The sequence below is a fragment of the Rhinolophus sinicus genome, chromosome 16 (assembly GCF_057876585.1).
Source record: "Rhinolophus sinicus isolate RSI-liver-muscle chromosome 16, RSI-T2T, whole genome shotgun sequence".
Lineage (NCBI taxonomy): Eukaryota > Metazoa > Chordata > Mammalia > Chiroptera > Rhinolophidae > Rhinolophus > Rhinolophus sinicus.
Genome location: NC_142516.1, coordinates 115592994 through 115611298, shown reverse-complemented (window position 1 = coordinate 115611298; position 18305 = coordinate 115592994). Strand labels below are relative to the sequence as shown.

The following is an 18305-nucleotide window of genomic DNA, read 5'->3' as shown; positions in this document are numbered from 1 at the left end:
GTGTGGGGGGGAAATTTCCAAATACTCCTTTCAATTATTCTAAAACCAATCAAAATGAAAATCCAAATGAGTTCACTAGGTTCACAGGAAGCCCCACTATAATTATAAGCTTCAGCACCTGATCTAAAGTGATGTTTTAGATTCGAGGTTTGGTGGATTCATAAAAGCTCTATTGTTTTATAATTTCACCAAAGGTCCATGCTGGAATTTTTTTAAATCCCAAGACAGAAGTCTAGATATGTATACCCCAGTGGCTATCTAACCTGCCCCAGTTCTCTCCTTTGGCCCAGTGTGACCGGATCAAGATTACTGATCAGCCACAATTACCCTGGAGGCCTTCTTTTTTTTTTTAAGTTTCAGGTGTACAAAACAATGTAGTAATCAATCCCCAGGGCACCAAGTATGAATATGGTTAAGAAAAGAAGTGAAACACAGAAAAGAAGTGAAACACAGCTTTCACTGACCTTATGGGGAATGTTAGCAAGACAAGGAGTCCCCACAGCTGTACGTTTAAACTCCTACTGTGTACTTACTACGTACCTGACACTTGCTAGATCAAAACCAAATGAGACATGAGCTATGTTCTCAAAGATCACACAGTTTAGAGCAAGGGTGTACAAACTGCGGCCCGCGGGCCAACTGCAGCCCGCTATCCATTTTTCATTGGCCCGCAGCAAATTCCAAAAATATATCTAGTTAAATAAACCAGGTGAGGCAATACGTACTTCACCTCGAGTGAATGGCCCGGCTGTTTGTGTACTTTACCGCATATGGCCCTTGGTGAAAAACGTTGAAAAAAGTTTGGACACCCCTGGTCTAGAGTGAGGATCAGACAAAAAATGATGACCGACGTGTAAATCATCTCAGAGATGTACAAAAGGTGCTATGTGACTACAAAGAAGGAGCAGCTTAGTCTGTCCATCAGGCCAAAAAGGCTCCCTCAAGAGCTAATGTGTTAGCTGAGTTTCAATACCAGGAGGTAGCAAGACGCAAAGCAGAGGAAAATTGGGCACAACCGCAGAGGGAAAAACAAAGCACTCTGAAATCTCATACAAAATAAAGACGACATGGCTGTAAAGCAAAACTTAACTATACTTGCTGGTGCAGCTTAGATGCAATTTATTCTTTATATCATACTCTGAAGGGACGACTACTGAGACTCTATTTGTATCCTTTGGGATTCTCAGTTATATGTGACAGAAACCAAGCCTGGCTCTTTTAATAATACTAATGACAAATGATACAGATATAATGCTTCCTATGTGCCAAGCTTGGTTCTCAGTGCTTCATAGATATTAATTCACATAATTCATCCAAAACCTAATGGGTATGTACCATTATTATACCCATTTTGCAGGTAAGGAAACTGAGAGCCTGAGGACATAGGTAATTTGCCTGTTTACCTAGCTAGCGATGGAAAAAATGGATTATGAAGCCATCTGGTCTGCGGCCCTGCTCTAAATCACTATGCTACATGGCTTCTCAGAAAAGGGATTTACTGAGATGTACTGAGTCATTCAGAGGATGGCAGGGAGGTGTGCAGATCCAGGCTTCGAACTCCGCAGCCAGAGACGCTTCAGTGAGGAATACCCGACCGCCACCGGTAAGCACAAACACTGCAGCTGGCACCAGCAACACTGCCACACGGGCACCACCTGCCAGCTGCCCCTACTGCCTCTGGAATGCCATCTTCCTGCAACACTACTGCTGCCCCAGGGGATATGGCTCACAGCCCCACTGCCCTGCCCAACACGTGCCAGATTCAAAGTCTAAAAGAGAAGTTATTATTGGTGAGACCTAGGTCACGTGCCCGTGCCCTCGAGGGCAGGCAGTCCAAGAAAGCAATCCCGTGGCAAGTTCAGCACCTACATGGAGAAATGAGGTTTCCATCTCCCATGAAGATTCATAAGGTGAGTGCATTTGAAAGTACCACAGCTGGGTGGCTTAAAACAAGAGAAAATTTTCTCTCACAGTGAATGTGTCCCCTGCCTCTCTCCTGGCTTCTGGTGGTTGCCAGCCATCCCTGGACTTCCTTGGCTTGTGGACATATCACTGAATCTCTACCTCGGTCTTCACAGGTCCTTCCCCCTGTATCTGTATCTTTTCTGCTTCTTATGGGCCCATCCTACTCCAGAATGATCACATCTTAACTTAATTTCATCTGCAAAGACCCTATTTACAAATAAGGTCAAATTCACAGGTACCAGAAGTTAAGACTCGAACATATCATTTTGGAGGATATATTCAACCCATCACAGCTAGAAATTACAGAGACAGGAAGGGGGTTCACATGATGGGCAGCAAAAAATGACAAATATCCAATGTACCTCCATCACTATAGGGGCCTTCATTTCATCTAATAATGAAATGATTTCAAAGCAAAAGCTGGATATGCCCGAAAGCAATAAAGGGTCTAATAGCTCTCTTAGGGGAATTATCCAGACAGGAATTTGTAGTGGGGGTGCAGTGAGGGTGTTAACTGCAAAGCTAGATGGTGCCTCCCTCTGAAACCATGCCCATCAGGACAGGCCTTCCCCCCCTAATGCCCAACAGACATCTGCCAAACAGCTCTCTTTTATCTTCAAAAAGAGTAAATTTGGCCTGAAGGGGCTATCATGAATTGAAGCAGAAAGATAGATGGAGATTTTAATTGTGTGTATGAGTTACCTAAGCCATATTTTTTCAACTGAATAGGTATATATGACAGGTGTTTGAAATATACATTACTTACATAGCTAGTCTTTTGTGCTGCTACTTAATATAGCTCTCATTCTTTTCAAACCTGACTACAGATATCAAAAACATACCCCTTTGATCAACAATAAACTAGCTTCTGAATATACAAACATTAATTAAAAAAATCCGAGAAGTAGAAAGCACTTTACTTTTAGAAACAGGAGAGCAGATGATCTCCAAGCAATCCTAACCTTGACTATCCAGGTTTTCAGAAACCCAAGTACTGTGTTTCCCCGAAAATAAGACCTAGCCAGACAATCAGCTCTAATGCGTCTTTTGGAGCAAAAATTAATATAAGACCTGGTCTTATTTTAGTATAAGACCTGGTCTTATTTTAGTATAAGACCAGGAATATAATATAATATAATAAATATAATATAATATAATATAATATATAATGTAATATAATTTCCAGTCTTAGATTAATTTTTGCTCCAAAAGACTCATTAGAGCTGATTGTCCTGCTAGATCTTATTTTTGGGAAAACAGAGTAGGACTCAAAGTTAAGGGAATCCAACTGACACCTCCATCTGCTGGAAATAAAAATAATGCTGTCATCTGCTCCCCTCTAAGAAGCAAAACATGAAGTACAAAAAGCTAAGCTACTCTTGTGTTTCCAACTAACATTGCTAAGTGGATGACCTTTAAACTATACCTCTAACCTTTACTGTTCACTTGTGTGCCTAAAGGACCCCCTTGCTTGGACAGCCAATCCATTATGCCCAAAACGGAACTCATCATGCTTCATTTCCCCCAGCTTCCTGGGTATTTATTGAATTCTTCCAACAAAAATCTCTGATTCACCTTTAATTTTCTTTCATCTCTTAAATCCAGTTACAAAGAAGTCAGTTCCTTCATTCTCCCAGGCTCTCCCTTTCCTCTTCACTCCCATCTCTCCTTCCGTGGCTGATACAGGTTTTCCACTACTGTGGCATGAGTACCACTCAGGTACATGAGGTTTTTAGGTGGTACCTAGTTGAGTATTTTTCACTGAAAGAGTAATATATTAATTTTAATGGGGATTAGAAAAATGTAATTATCAAATGAAACCCATAACTTCAAACCCATAAAATATAAACTTTTCTTTTTAATTCAAATAAAAAAATAGGTCAAGTTAAAGAAAAATATAAAGTAACAGTACAAGTAGTATACGGACATGGTTAAGAAAATCTTGAGGGGGTGTGTTAATGCCTAGCAGTATTGGGAAACACTGCTCAGTGGGGGTCCCTCATCATTTATTGTTTGATCACCAGTCACATCACCCCCTCAACTACCTCCCGGTCTCCTGGCCTTGAGACTCTCATCTCTTCCATCTATCCTGCAAACCACAGCCAGACACCTTTTCCCAAAATGCTTCTTTCATCATTTCTCTCCAAAACTCACAAATCTATTACCTACCCCATGAACTCTGAATTCTACCTACATTTAAAGATCCCACCTGGCCTACCTACACATTATTTCTAGTTTCATCCCGAAGTTACAGCATGACTGATTTCACAAAGATATAGATAGATATAGATATCGATATCTATCTATCTATCTATCTATCAGATTATCTATCTATAGTTTTTTGTTGTTGTTTTTTTAAGGAGGACGCAGCTCACAGTGGCCCATGTGGGGATCGAACCGGCAACCTTGGTGTTAATTAACACCATGCTCTAATTAACTGAGCTAACTGGCCACCCCCACAAAGATATTTTCACCTCCAGCTTCATGCCTGGGTTGCTACTACGTCCACAACCTTTCCCCAATCCTTCTCCTTTTCTGTCTCTTCTAATCCTACTCAGTCCTTCAAGACACAAGCAAGGCGTCCCCCCGGGCAGCCTTTTTTAACTGACACCTTTCTCGTCTCTGAACTCCTATTCCACTTATACCAAGCATATCAACCACCCCACTTGACTCTTGATTATATGCTATTACTTACCAGTTTCCAAAGGTCAACTCATTGAGAGCTGGTCCTGTCTACCTACTACAATAGGAGATACTTGAAGAGTAAATATATACATATCTTCCATAGTTACTAAAGAATGACTCACATTAGGAGTTTAAAACATCTCTTCATCCAACTCATCCAACTTTTTAAGAGAAGCCATGTTTTATTCATGAATTCAACAAACATTTACTGAGTATCTGGTACGTGCCAAGCTCTGTGGTAACTGGCAAAGTAGAGAAGTGAACAAAACACAGATTGCCATCGAGGAACTTGCCATCTAGTACATGAGACACACATGTAAACTCCTGGTGCCACACAATATGACCATGCTGCCATAACACAAATACCTAACAAATGTCATGCGAGTGATTCACTCTAGAAAGGATCTAAAGGAAAACTGAAAGAGAAGAGGTGTGTCAGCTGGCTCTGGAAGGGAAAGAGTTTCCAGAGCTTGGAGCACAGGGTGGTAGGGAAGAAAGAGAACAAGCGGTGGGAAAACTGGGGAGGTCATGCCATAAAGAGCCTTGCTCTAGGGCTTCATCCACAGGCATGAGAGACGTTGACAAGAGAAGTAACATGACCAGCTTTGCTTTAGGAGAAATTAAAACACAAAAAAACAAAAACAAATAAACCTCTGGGGATATGTGAAGGATGAACTGGACAAGAAAACAGGTCACATAGGAAGATACTGTAACAGAAGATTTCAACAACAGAGATGAAGAGGGAGGGGCAGATTTTAGAAATATTTAGGAGGTCGAAATCAATAGGATTTTCTGACCAACTGGTTGTGCATTCCAATGTCAAATAAAAATAGTCTAGGGATTAACTACTTAAGGAAAAGTTTATTATCTACTTAAAAAATGACCCATATCATCTCTTTCTTGTGTTACTGTGACTAAGGTTAATTTAGAGTTGACTACACTCTATGTTCCTACAAACTACAAGAACTTCTATTTTACACTTTATAGATTAGGCATCACACAGTTTCTATGACTAATCTACACAAGTTTGTCCTAAATTCAAATGTCCACATATTATCCCACCAGCAAGGGTCTAACCAGATTTTGCTCCTTAGTTACATCTACACTGGCATAAGCAATCTTGTACCAAAGAACTTAACCACTGTCTGAATGCTCCCAATTCTCCGGAGCACAGGGAATTTAGGCCAGAATTGCTCCGAAGGTGTAAAAATGCTAAGGGTTTTATACAATATACTCATATTCCTTTTTTTCAAATAAAAACGTTCACAAGAGTGTAAAAGATACTGAACTACCAAGAGAGGTGACCTTTTGTAAGCACATTCATGTTCTCCTGGGAAATAAAGAATAAAGTCATTCACCACCAAGTGTAATATTCTTCACTTCCACCTGCCTGGTGAAAGGAATCAACACAGGTAGTTTCAAATTAAAACACAGTTGGAGCAGCGAGGCTGAAAATGGTTCTCTGCAAAGAGGGAAACGAAGGCAACAGGGTGCTGTTTATTAAACCTTGCATATGATTATAACTTGCCAGGTCTTCATCCATCATCTCCCCACTGCCATTACTCTGGTCACCAGGACAAGCCCTAAACTGCAGACATTTAATGTAACATACGGGGATGACAGGAAATAGGATTCCCTTGCAAAATGAGCACTTTTGCCATATATCCCACATACGGAAGCACATGACTCCAATAAGTAGAAAGGGCAAAGGTGATTTCTAACAATTTCTGTGTAAGTGCTCGGAAATCCTGTGCTTACTCATTACAGAGCCACTGCAGAGCCGGATTCTGTAACGAAAGCATCGACCAGGAGGACCCGCTACAGATGGGAGGGAGGTCGTGTTACTCACCTGGAACACAACTGGTCCGTGACAGGCCCAGATTAGAACCTCAAGTGTCCATTCTCTGCTTCCAGAAACTCTCACGGCTCTCAAAATAACAGAACATAAGGAACTGGGACACCTTCAACTGCGCCCCAAAATTAGTTTCTATAAAATGAAAACTAATAAACTAATCAAGGTGCTATGTCGGCTAGTCCTGCTTACTGATTATATTAGTTAGATCGGCAGGCAAAGCTGATGTAAACTTTCTTAAGTTGTCAGTGTGGGAGCTTTTGTTTTATTTTTCTTTTCAAATCCTTTAAGATCCTATTATTAAAAATGTCTGCTTCACTGTTCTTTGAAGTGACAAACTAAAAGTATCCTGACTTTGGGGGTATCTCATTCATAAGCGATACCTTTTATGAACATGTTCTGTAGAACCTTTGTAGTGGAAAAATTACTTTCCAATTTTGATCAATAGAATGCCGCAAATTTGGTGGCATTACATGTGTAATATAAAGGACCAGGGAAAAGAAAAGTGAAGAAAATTAAAAGTTAGCAGCATCCTTTGTGCAAAGAGGTCATAGTTCACACAGTTCTAACAGAAGAGGCTCTCATAGCTTCATTGACAAAAGGTTCAGGGCCTTGAAAATCATGTCATGGAGGTACATGAACATGTTTTCATACACAAAGCACGAAGGATTATACAGATATTTCCCTCTTTGTGGGGAGTTTTACTTTTCTGTCTAGTTTATTAATAGCATCATTTCTAATTTTAGAAAATAAGGATGATCCCACATCCATTTGGTCTAAACCCTTCTCTTCTTCAGATAATGCACACATGTTATTATTCATCTTGATTTGAACAAAAGGCAAGATCTCCTCCCCCCCTTTCTGCCCAGAAACCACCATAGGGAAATTAATTTTCAAGATGAACAACAAACTCATCTCGCAGCCTGTGAACTTGCTGGTTACCCCCAAGGCTTGTGAATTCTTAGGATTATTTCAGATTTGGTAGCATCACTGGGGGGGCTTACACAGTCATAAAAGGCATGGTCTTCAAGATTTAAAGTTTCAGAATTCTCTACCTACTTGTCCTTTTGCAGGATCTCTTTAAGTTTTAGAGATGCCTATTCTAACCTCTTGAGCTTAAGTGTAGTTTATCCTGAAGGTATATGAAAAAAAGCACAGGCTAAACGCCAAGGCTGTTGGTGTAAATCACATTTCAAACTGGTAATTACTTATTAGCAGAGAAAAGACTGTTTGAAAGGGTGCTGTCTCATTAGAAAGCTATTATGGAACGCCTGCAATTTTGCCTTTAAATAAACAGTTAAACCTGAAGTACCCACTGTGTGATAGGTACACCAGACTACAAGGACAGCTATTAATAAAATTTGCAAGGATCTCTCCTTTCCTACAGTTTAAAAACAAAGTTTTTCCCTATATTCTTAAGGAATATTTGTTGGGGAGAAATTTCTAAAAATATTCTCAACTGAAGTTATTTTATTTAGTACATCTCTGAAGAGGCTTATCTTGTCCTTTGAACCCAACAACAAAAAGTTCTTTTTACTTAAAATGAAGTATAGTAATACCAGTAGTTATTATGCCAAATGAGTGGACAAACAGAAAGAAGAAATATGAAAAGCCTCATGTGTTTCTAAGCTGCTTCATTTTCTATTTGACTCTAAGTGACAAAGGCTCTGTTTGTATCCAGAGTCACTAACTTGATACAAGTGGATTTCCTTTACATTTCTTACCAGGAAGGGAACTACTTGTAAATGATCTCAAAGTGTTTCAATATACCATCTATTCTCATCAACACTCATATATGGAAAGGAGTCATATTTGAAAAGGAAATTGATGAGATACCCTCCTACTCCATCCCACCCACCCAAAAAAAGATGCATATGAGAAAGATTCCACCTACTCTCCCAATGTTCACTGTAGGTGTTTGAAAATTTACTATTTCCTTCCATTAGCACAACACCTTTTATTAGAATTATTAGCTAACATTTAAAATAAAGAAGAAATAATAGCCCTCCCTTCCTGGACAAAGTCACATTATATTCAACCCTGTAGCCCCATGAGAATCTAGCCAGGCACTCAGCTCTCGGCACTCCACAAAATGCTGAATTAATGACACAGTTCTTCTTCCCCCATCTTTTGCTTTGCTTTTTTCAGTAGTAAACTAACATTAAACCTGCATAGAAAAACCACCAGCCAGAAACAGCTTATCCTTCAGTATCACCATAAGACCAGCTTACCATTTGCAGGTCAAGAAATGAAATAAGAAAAGAGAATCAAATACAATTAAAAGCCTCTTCCTCAAGCCCTCAAAAATGCCTTGCAGAACTGGCAACGGCAGATAATTTCTTTAGGAAAGAATGAAAATGTGATCATATGAAGCTATGTCAAGATAGATAAAAACAGACTCCACGGAAATGTGCCGGAAATCATTAGAGTCTTACAGGTTTGTTGAAGATTTTTATGGCCACCTGCCCTCCTATAGCTTTGCACTTTGTATGGTACTGAAGAGGGGCAAAAAAAGAGGGGAAGTATTTATTCAGTGTGAAATGAAGACATTCAAACCCGAAGCATATGACACCTGGGATTATCTGAACACTCGGTGAAGACATGGGTTTATGTGTTTTGAGGTTAGATTTGGATTTAGGTGTATTTCAAAATTTACTGTACAAGCCTGGAGAATATAGCAACCACAGCAGTGATTGACTTAAATTACTGAAGTATAAACTGCAGTTGTCACTTCCTTTACAAATTTGGCTTTTCATGAAAGAGAAAATCAAGGGAGCCTTGTTGCCAAAATAGTATAACATCCTTATGTCGCCAGATTTTGCAATAAAAAAAGATGGTTATTTTATTTAGGTTTTATATTCATGGAAATGTGGTCACAAGACATTTTTAAAGCATGAGATACCGGCCTCAGTGTTTTAAAACTTGCTGTTTTAGGAGAAAGATAGTAGTGCTAGACTGTCAGTACCAACCGCAAGCTTAAAGCAACCTTCCCAGTTAAGACAGGACTTAGAATGATTGGGTATATAGTATGTGCTTTCAAATATAATCTCAGTTCTTCCATTATGCTGTTTAGACGAAAATTAATTCTTTCAGGATGAAAAACAAACAAAAATTGATGTCTCACACATGATTACATAGTGGTCAACAATAAGTCAGGAGAAAACAAGGAAAGCGTGTCAGCCTTTTCCTCCTTCAGCATTCCCTCCAGGATTTTATCCCTGGGTTCCCAAGTCACACACCAAAGCCATTCTGTTGTATTTCCAAGGGGAACTGGCTCCTTCGGAAATGCTGCTTTGAACAGCACAGCCTTTTGAGACGAAACCTTTTTGAAGCCTTCATTTCCATTTACCGTTTTGTTTGTCCTTTCTGTCTGACATGCAAATACACGACACAGCCTCCATTCTTTCCATACAACCTAATTCAAAGCAACACAGGTTAAATCCACGCCGAATCATGTGAGCATTTCATGCGCATACACACCATTACCCCACAGAATGCATTCATTGAGCTCCAACAGAGTTCTCTGCGTACAAATCGGACGAGCCGGAGATGTATGCGGAGCTCTTCCCTGACTCAAACCATCCAGAACTGTACATGGAACCTGTTCCCTTTTCAGAAAAGGGGGCTGTTTAAATGCCCACTGGGATCACTGGCCACAATGCAGGCTCCAGCAAGCCCGGTACTGCAGGCGACACTGGATGCAGGCTCTCCCACAATGCTCAAGGAGGCTGCTGCGCGGAGCTTGCAGTCATTTATCTCTCTGCAGCCCAAACGCCGGCACGTCCCCCTCCCTTATTTTACCTAACTAATAGCTCTCAAACCCCATATTGAGAGGGCCTGCTGTGGATCTTGCGGAGGTACAAAATGGTGGATGTGAGCTAATTTTTTTCCTGCTTTCCCCGTAACTTATCGCATCCATCAGCGCCCGGCCTCCCTTGCCAGCACCCCGGCAGCGATGCAGCGAGCACGCCCCGCGGTCCCGGCCCGGGGGCAGCAACGCGATTACCAACCTGATGTCATGTAGCCCCGTGAAGCCTGGGGCGCAAAGGCCGCGGGGAAGCGCTTGTGTAGGCGGTAGTCCTTCTCGCTGCGGGACCTCATGCGGTCCGAGGCCCGGTCCGAGAAATCCGAGCTAGGCCAGGCTCGCCGCAAGGTTGTGCTCCGAGTCTTCTTCATGGTGGGGAGGGCGACCTGCTGCCCCGATCCTGGGGCCTCAGCGCCAGGACCAAGCGCGCGGCTTCATTCGTCTACAGCGGGCACGACCCGGGCCGACTCTGCGCACATTTTCCCAGCCCCTCGTCGTCGGCGTCTACACCGCCAGCAGCGGGTCCGGCCCTCCCCACGCCCCCACACACCCCCACGGCGAAGGCTCCGATTTTACACACGTCCCACAATGCATTACACTTCATTTGCAATCCTCCCGGCTTATAGCTTCCAGATTCCTGGGGGGGAAAGGCACGTTAGGAGGCTCCCCGGCCAGGAGGAGGCGGGGAGGGGGCGGGCGGGGTGGGGGCGCCGAGACTTGCAGCGTGAAAGCAATGGGAGCGCAGACAATGGCCCGATTCAGCGCAGGAGTGCTTAGCCAACTGTGAGCCCCGGCACAAAAGACCCAAACAAACGAGGAAGCAGAGGCCTGCGGGGCTGACCCGGGATCGGGCGCCCGGGAAGCCGGAGGGGCGGCGACGACAGACCCTCCGCACCAGGCAGCTCAGCGCGAGGCGTGGGGATGACAGTGTCCAAGTCGTGTCCCCCTGGGCCTACCAGGCGCACGGATCGCAGTCCCGGACGCAGGCGGGCTCTGCTTCCCCTGCAGTCCTTGGGAGGCCGTCTTCATTACAGAGGCTCGAATGGGGGGGAGGGGGGCGCGTGTGCACAGGGATCCAAGCAGGCTCTGCAGGCAGCAGCTGCCGCGGGCGGGCTCTGCCGAATCCAGGAAGAGCCGGAGTCGTCCTCGCGGCTGCAGCGTCTTGTCAATCTCGGTCCTTCCAAGGCTCAGGGTGGTGTGCGTGCCTGCGCACGTGTCTGTGCGCGCGTCTGTGTGTGCCCCGACACGCATGTGCCCCCATACACATGCATGCCCCTACTTACTGTCCGAGGCAGCGACGGGAGCCATGGCTGCCAAGGATGCGGAGCCTGCCGATCTACACCCGCACGGCGGCCCCGGTCAGCCACGAGCGAGCTGAATGGCTATTGAAGGGCAGGAAGCAGGGCAGCCGCCCAGTCTCATGCTAATCATCAAGCTGCCTTAAGTTAGAGTACGGATCCCATCCGTCTTCTCGTTTTCAAGTGAAACACCCAGCGGAGACGTTTGGACCTTGGCTGGTGCCTCAGCCTGGAGTCAAAGCGGGGATATTTACGTATTTTTAGGATGGCCCCTCCCCTCGCAGAAAGGGAGAGCAACTCATCGGTGGGAACAGGGAGATCTGCGGTGCCTGGCTCTGCCCACCTGCGCCAACCTCGAAATCAGCTAGAGCCAAGGAGGGGCGCTACCGAGAGCTCCTCCTACAGACTCAAACACCCGGACACCTGGTCTACGCCGCCGGGAAAATGCGGTGGAGGTGGCCTCAGCTCTTCCTCTCTCGTCGAGCCCCAGGTGGGAGTCACTACCAGCCCGCTAACCTGCATCCAGGTCCACAGCTCCTCCGCACAGCGCGGCTCAGCACAGCTGTTTCTGGTCCAACCGCCAATCGCTAAAGGACAACAATGCGCGCTAAGCCGGAGGGAAGGAGGGGAGGAGGGGGCGCTACGACGCCCCAGCTGAGGTGCCCGGCCTGAGACGCGGCCCAGGTCGCCGAGGTCACACTTGTTAAAGGAGCTTGGACACACTGCTGCGAATCCCCATGACAAAGCGCTGCTACCGACTCTCCAAAAAAAACCCGCACATCTCCCCATTGGGGTTTCCAAAAATGCTTTAGCATTATAAACACCAAAAATAAACCTGGTTTTTCTTTTTTGACATGTTTTATTTTTGCATGCTTTTTTTTTTTTTTTTTTTTTGCATGTGTAACGATGCCAGGTTCGAAATCATTTTTTATGCCGCTGTTTCATATTCACAGACGCCAAGGCGCAGGGACAAGGATATGAAATGCATGGGACTATGCTCTTATTGAGCTGATACTGCAATAAAAACAAAAACAACCCAAAAGCCAGCGAGTTCTAAAAGATTCAGCTCTCGCACAATTCGGTGCTATTCCAAGGCTTACATTCTTTGGGGGGCAGGAAGGTTTTTGGAGAACCGTGCAGAGGGGCGGGGTTTAAGCCACATACACTACAGAATCCATAACTAGGGCTCCCATTCAATTTCTCAAGGCTGTCCTCTGTAACCTGAGGCTAGTGTAACTAATCTATCTCTTGGGATAGCCGGGGGTATAAAAACAAACAAATAAAAATCACTAAGTATCATATGGAACTTATATTTACACTAACCAAAATTTATTACTAACTGTAAACCTATTAGCTAATGTTCAGTGACTTTTTTTAAAGTTAGGATAGTCTCCCAAAAGGCACATTTTGCTAAAATGTCTTTACTGTAAGAAGACTACTAAGAACAGAAAGACTACAGCTTTAGAATCTATAGAAGACTAAGTGTGTAAAGAAACATAAAGGTAATACAAAATAATTAATGAATGCATGATATTGACATTTAGATATTTCGATTCAATTCAAAAAACAATTACTCAGTATCTCCCATGAGACAAAAGTGGTTCTAAGAATGATTACAGCAGTTATGACTGAAGGCTAATGGTGATTGCTGTGACAACTGTGATATTTATTCATTCAGAATATAATAATTGTGTAGTATATGGCAGCACTGGGATGGGTGCTGGGCAAACAACACACCACATGGCCCCATGCAGCTTATGGTCTAAGTAGTAAGCAAATAAACGCATGAATTGTGCTACAGTCTATCATGAAGAATAACCTCTCTGGAAAAATGAGTTAATCTGAGACCTACAGGATGAGGAGTCATCCTAGCAAAGAGTGGGGAAAATGGTGCTTCGGAAAGTGGGCAAAGTACACGTAAAGGCCCTGAGGTAGGAAAGAATCTTGGCTTCTGTTGGAAGAGGTGAAAGAAGGGCAGTGTGACCGGAATTCTAGCATAAAAGAAAGGTGTGTGATGAGGTCATGGAGGAAGGCAAGAGCCAGATCATGCAAGGGCTTGCAGGCCATGTTAAGACTTGTGTATTCTATTCCAAGTGCAGTGTGAGCCACTGAAAGGTTGTAAGCAAAAAAGTGATGTTTTAGAATGTCTATACAGACGGGGCTTAGAGGAGGCAATCTGAAGGGAGGGGTCAGCCAGGAATTTTCTGGAGAGTGAGTCTGAATCTCACTTGACTTAGAAAATATTCATTGTTCATATGAAAGAATGGGGTGGGGGATGATGATATTTTGAAAGGAGAGCTACACCTCCACTCAGCCACCTCTGCATGGAGGACTTGATATCACCATGCGAGGAAGTGAGATCACCCAGTGTCCATACTCTCAACAGATGCCCTTGAATGAAGCCTAGGCCAAAAAGCCAGACACAGAAGAATCGGGCAGTACATGGTTGGGGTGGCTGAATCGAATCAGAGAGGAAGGGGCACTTAAGTAATTTATCCATCCAAATCAGGTGACATCCAAAGAGGTTATGAAGGTAAGACTTGACTCTAGCAAATGTTATAGCATATTGTGAGGCTCTCGTCCTATCTAAAGAAGGTGGAGTGGAACTCCTGTTAAAATCAGACTCCATGTGTCCATCTGTCCTATGGGAAGATTTCTGGTCATATGCAACCCCTAGATCTCTAGACCTACTTTCAAATCTCTCAGCCTACTGGAGACAATCACGTAACTGTCCACCAAGTAAGCTCAGTTGTGTAATCCCAGTATTCAGTACTAGGAAAGTTTAGTATGAAATAGAGAAATGACAAACAAATCAATTTTTATAGGAGTATTTTTTTTAATCGTGCTTAAGAATAATTTGTACATTTGGTATTTGTATATCAGATAGATTAGAGACACCAAGTAGACACATTTGCTTTGTGATTCAATTCAAATGTAGAATTGATTTTAGACTTGTAATTTTAAGTTGAAAGGTATAAGAATTTTGACTTCGAAATTCTCCACATTTAAATCTTTGGTTTATTGCATTTGCAACAGTTGAATGAATTTATTAGAGGTATAAGACTGTAAATTCCATGAAGGCAAGAGATACTTTCTGTTTTCTGCATTGTTATTCATTGTTCTCTTTTGTTCATAGTTGTATCTATGGCTAGCAGTGCCTGGCATGATGACCAATGAAGCCCAATTAAGAACTCTGGAAGACTGGGTTTCAAGCCTTCCCAGTCAGACATCTTAAGCACTTTTTAAAAATTAAATGTAGCACCAAAATTCTAAATGCAATTTAAGTTCTTAAGGAAATATGCTTAACTGTGTTTCTAAATGGGCCTTACTATTGACGCAAGGGACTTTAATCTTCCATTTGAGTTGATCAAATATTTTTCAAAGGCCCCCGAGAACTAGTTTTTATTTTATTATTTAAAAAATACCAAATGGGGCCGGCCCAGTGGCTCAGGCGGTTAAAGCTCCATGCTCCTAACTCTGAAGGCTGCCAGTTCGATTCCCACATGGGCCAGTGGGCTCTCAACCACAAGGTTGCCAGTTCAATTCCTCGAGTCCCGCAAGGGATGGTGGGCTCTGCCCCCTGCAACTAAGATTGAACATGGCACCTTGAGTTGTGCTGCCGCTGAGCTCCCAGATGGCTCAGTTGGTTGGAGCACGTCCTCTCAACCAAGGTTGCCAGTTCGATTCCTCGACTTCCGCAAGGGATGGTGGGCTGCGTCCCCTGCAACTAGCAACGGCAACTGGACCTGGAGCTGAGCTACGCCCTCCAAAACTAAGATTGAAAGAACAACAACTTGACTTGGAAAAAAAAAAAAAAAAGTCCTGGAAGTATACACTGTTCCCCAATAAAGTCCTGTTCCCCTTCCCCATTTAAAAAAAGGAAAAAAAGAAAAATACTATTTTATTTAAAAAAAAAAGAAAAATACTATTTTATTAAAAAAAAAAACAAAAAACCAAATGTACAAACAGAATGAACTCAACTCAAGACTGAAAGAAATTTTGGTTTTTCCATTTTTATCTCTAGGAAAGGAAAATTTGATTCTTTGAATTTGTATCTCTAGTATACTGAACATTAATTGAAGACCTAAATATCTGTAAATGAGCTTTGCTGTGCACAGAAAGCCCCCCCGCAGACATGACAAAACCCACACTGACTATGCAGGCTGAAGGCTATATTAGATCAGAGAAACCGAACTACTGAAATGAGTAAGGAAAAGGTGGATATGAGTGAAAAATAAACGTAAGTTTGTACATGTAAGGAGTAACGGGCCTGAGCCTTGACCTTGTAGCCTAGAGAAGATTAGTTTCAATCTAGGATTTTCTAAGCACACAATATACTAAGGTACAGAGACCACTGATAGGATACTGGCAACTTCCATTAGTACATTAGGCTCATCAAGTTCAGGGGCATTCCATTGCAACTGGGAATTCTAATGAAATTCCAGTGAAATGGGGGATTCAGGGACATTCCATTGAAACTGCAACCAAAGTTGCCCATGGTCTCACTTTTCTGCTAAAGTATGACGCTGGGAAGGTGAAAGACCTAAATGTGTAGAAAAGAAATAGGTACCTGTATTTACGTATGTATGGGATATACATATCAAACTTTGTGATGAAAACATTTGTTAAATGAAAACTCAGAATCCTGAGTCTGATAGTAATTTATCCTTTTGCTTCTTCCTGAAACACGATTTGCAAGCGATATTAATAGTCTAATTTGACAAATGTGCTGATTAGTCCAAAAAATACACATAGATAAACCAACCTTGAAGTGGGGCAGTTGTGTGGCCCATGCTATGGAGCTAGATGAATCTGGAAAAGAGTATGTCTCTGGAACACTAGCTCTTTCAGAAGCCTGTGAGGTGGAAAATTGGGGGGGAGTTCTTAAGTGACACCTATGTACCCTCATATATTCATATGCATATATGCGTGCACATCCATACAGCCTAGGATATTTTGGCCTCCAAAAGCAGCTAACTAAGGTAGCTGACCAAAGAGCTGTCTTCAGGGTACTTTGGGAAGATACATTTTATCTTCCTTAACCCAGGCTCCAAACTGCTAGCTGCATTTTATCAGAAAGCTTCAACATGTACAGTCTTTCTTAGAAGATGCTCTCTCCTTAAGCATACCACTGCTGTGTTTGCCTCAGCAGTGGTCATGCTGCTAGCATTCAGAGCTGCAGCTCCCAATAAAGTGTTCTGGAGAACACTTGGTCCAAGATACATTAAGAAATGTGACTTGAAAAGAGGGTTCCATTGTGAAGTAAGTTCAGAAAATGTGTTAAAGTTAAATCAGGCCTGCTGGTCCTCTCAGAGCCTTTAATGTGCTAATGCACCTTGAAAATCTACCCCAAAATGCTAATAAAGCTCTAACCATAGGACCACTTTTTGCTGGAGCACATTTTGGTAAACAGATCTAGACAAGTGGCAGTTGAAACACCCTGGGAAGTGACAAATCCCAGGGTAAAACGTGTTTAAGAGAACTCTTAAGAATGATAAGAATTCATATGTATTATTCTTTCCATCCCTATAAAATCTGAGTTGAATTTCTCGTAGTCTCTCCACTTAGCTACATTGTCACCTATAATTCACTCCAGATAGGTCTATAATGAGTAGTGGTCATCAATGAATTCTGCTCCCAAAGATAGCAATGTTTGCGGATGGAGGGACACAAAGGAGAAAGAACTCACGAGAGGCCTGAGTGTTTTTGAGGACTGTTGATGGGGTAGGTTGGCAAGACTGTGACATCCCATCTCCAGACTAACTGCAGTCAGAGCAATGGAAGACAGAGACGTGTGGTGATACCAGGGAGACCTACATTCATGTCTGTTGGGGGCCTGAGAGAAGTTAGCCTTTGAGTTCCATCTTTTTCAAATGTAATGGTAATAATATCTCTCTTGAAGAGCTGTAGTAAGGATCTGAGGTAAATATATACCGTATTTTGCCATGTATAATGTGCCCTGTTTTGCCCAAATTTGTGAGGGAAAAATAAGGATGTGCGCTATACATGGGTAGTACTAATTCCGTGTCTCTATAAGTGTTTTTAATTCTTTCATTTATGCTTATGAGTTAAAAGAGTAACTCCAGAAATCAATAACGATATCCATGTGCAAAATAATAGCCTGGAATATGATAATCAGTTTTGTTGAACTTACGACGAACTTGCAACGACGAAGAGTTCTTAGCCTTCGATGATGTGTAAATATCGTAAACGTGTTACCAGTACATAAAATTTATTGTCCCATAATATCTTAAAAATAAATGCTAAAACTCCTTTATAATACAAAAAAAAACAAATACCTAAGTGTAAACAAATAAAAATTTGAATTAAACAATTAAAATGAAAGAATTTTTTCCCTGAAAGTTTGGGCCAAAAACGTGGGTGTGCATTGTACACAGGAGCGCATTATACACGGCAAAATACAGTCAATGTTCCAGTTCACTGCTCACAAGTAGAAGGCATCAATATGTGACACAAATCTACACTCATATATTCACATGCATATATGCATGCTGATTTTATTATTATTAAGAATAGCTGATTTTATTATTACCACTGATCACTAAAGAAGGAAAGCATTTCAAAAACCTGAATCCTTTATAGGTCCTTTTGTTCACCGATGAACCCTGCTTTGTATCAAATAACCAAACAAGCTGAATTCCGGTGAGGGCCAAAGATGCCACCAGATAGTCACACTGAG

General features: G+C 42.4%; 1 protein-coding gene across 5 annotated transcripts in view; it reads right to left on the bottom strand.

Annotated features, from left to right (window-relative positions):
• The window catches only part of STOX2 (storkhead box 2), a 212460-nt gene that overhangs the window by 101996 nt on the left and 92159 nt on the right, over positions 1-18305 (bottom strand). The window contains exon 1 of one of the 5 annotated variants that reach the window (XM_088793227.1): positions 10513-12132. The exons of 2 other annotated variants lie outside the window; for them this stretch is intronic. In XM_088793227.1, the coding sequence (XP_088649353.1) occupies positions 10513-10678 (166 nt within the window). In that variant the 5' untranslated portion in view covers positions 10679-12132. Of the gene's footprint in view, positions 1-10512; positions 12133-18305 lie in introns of those variants that run through there. 2 more of the 5 variants (XM_088793229.1, XM_019736144.3) reach the window with 2 other exon arrangements.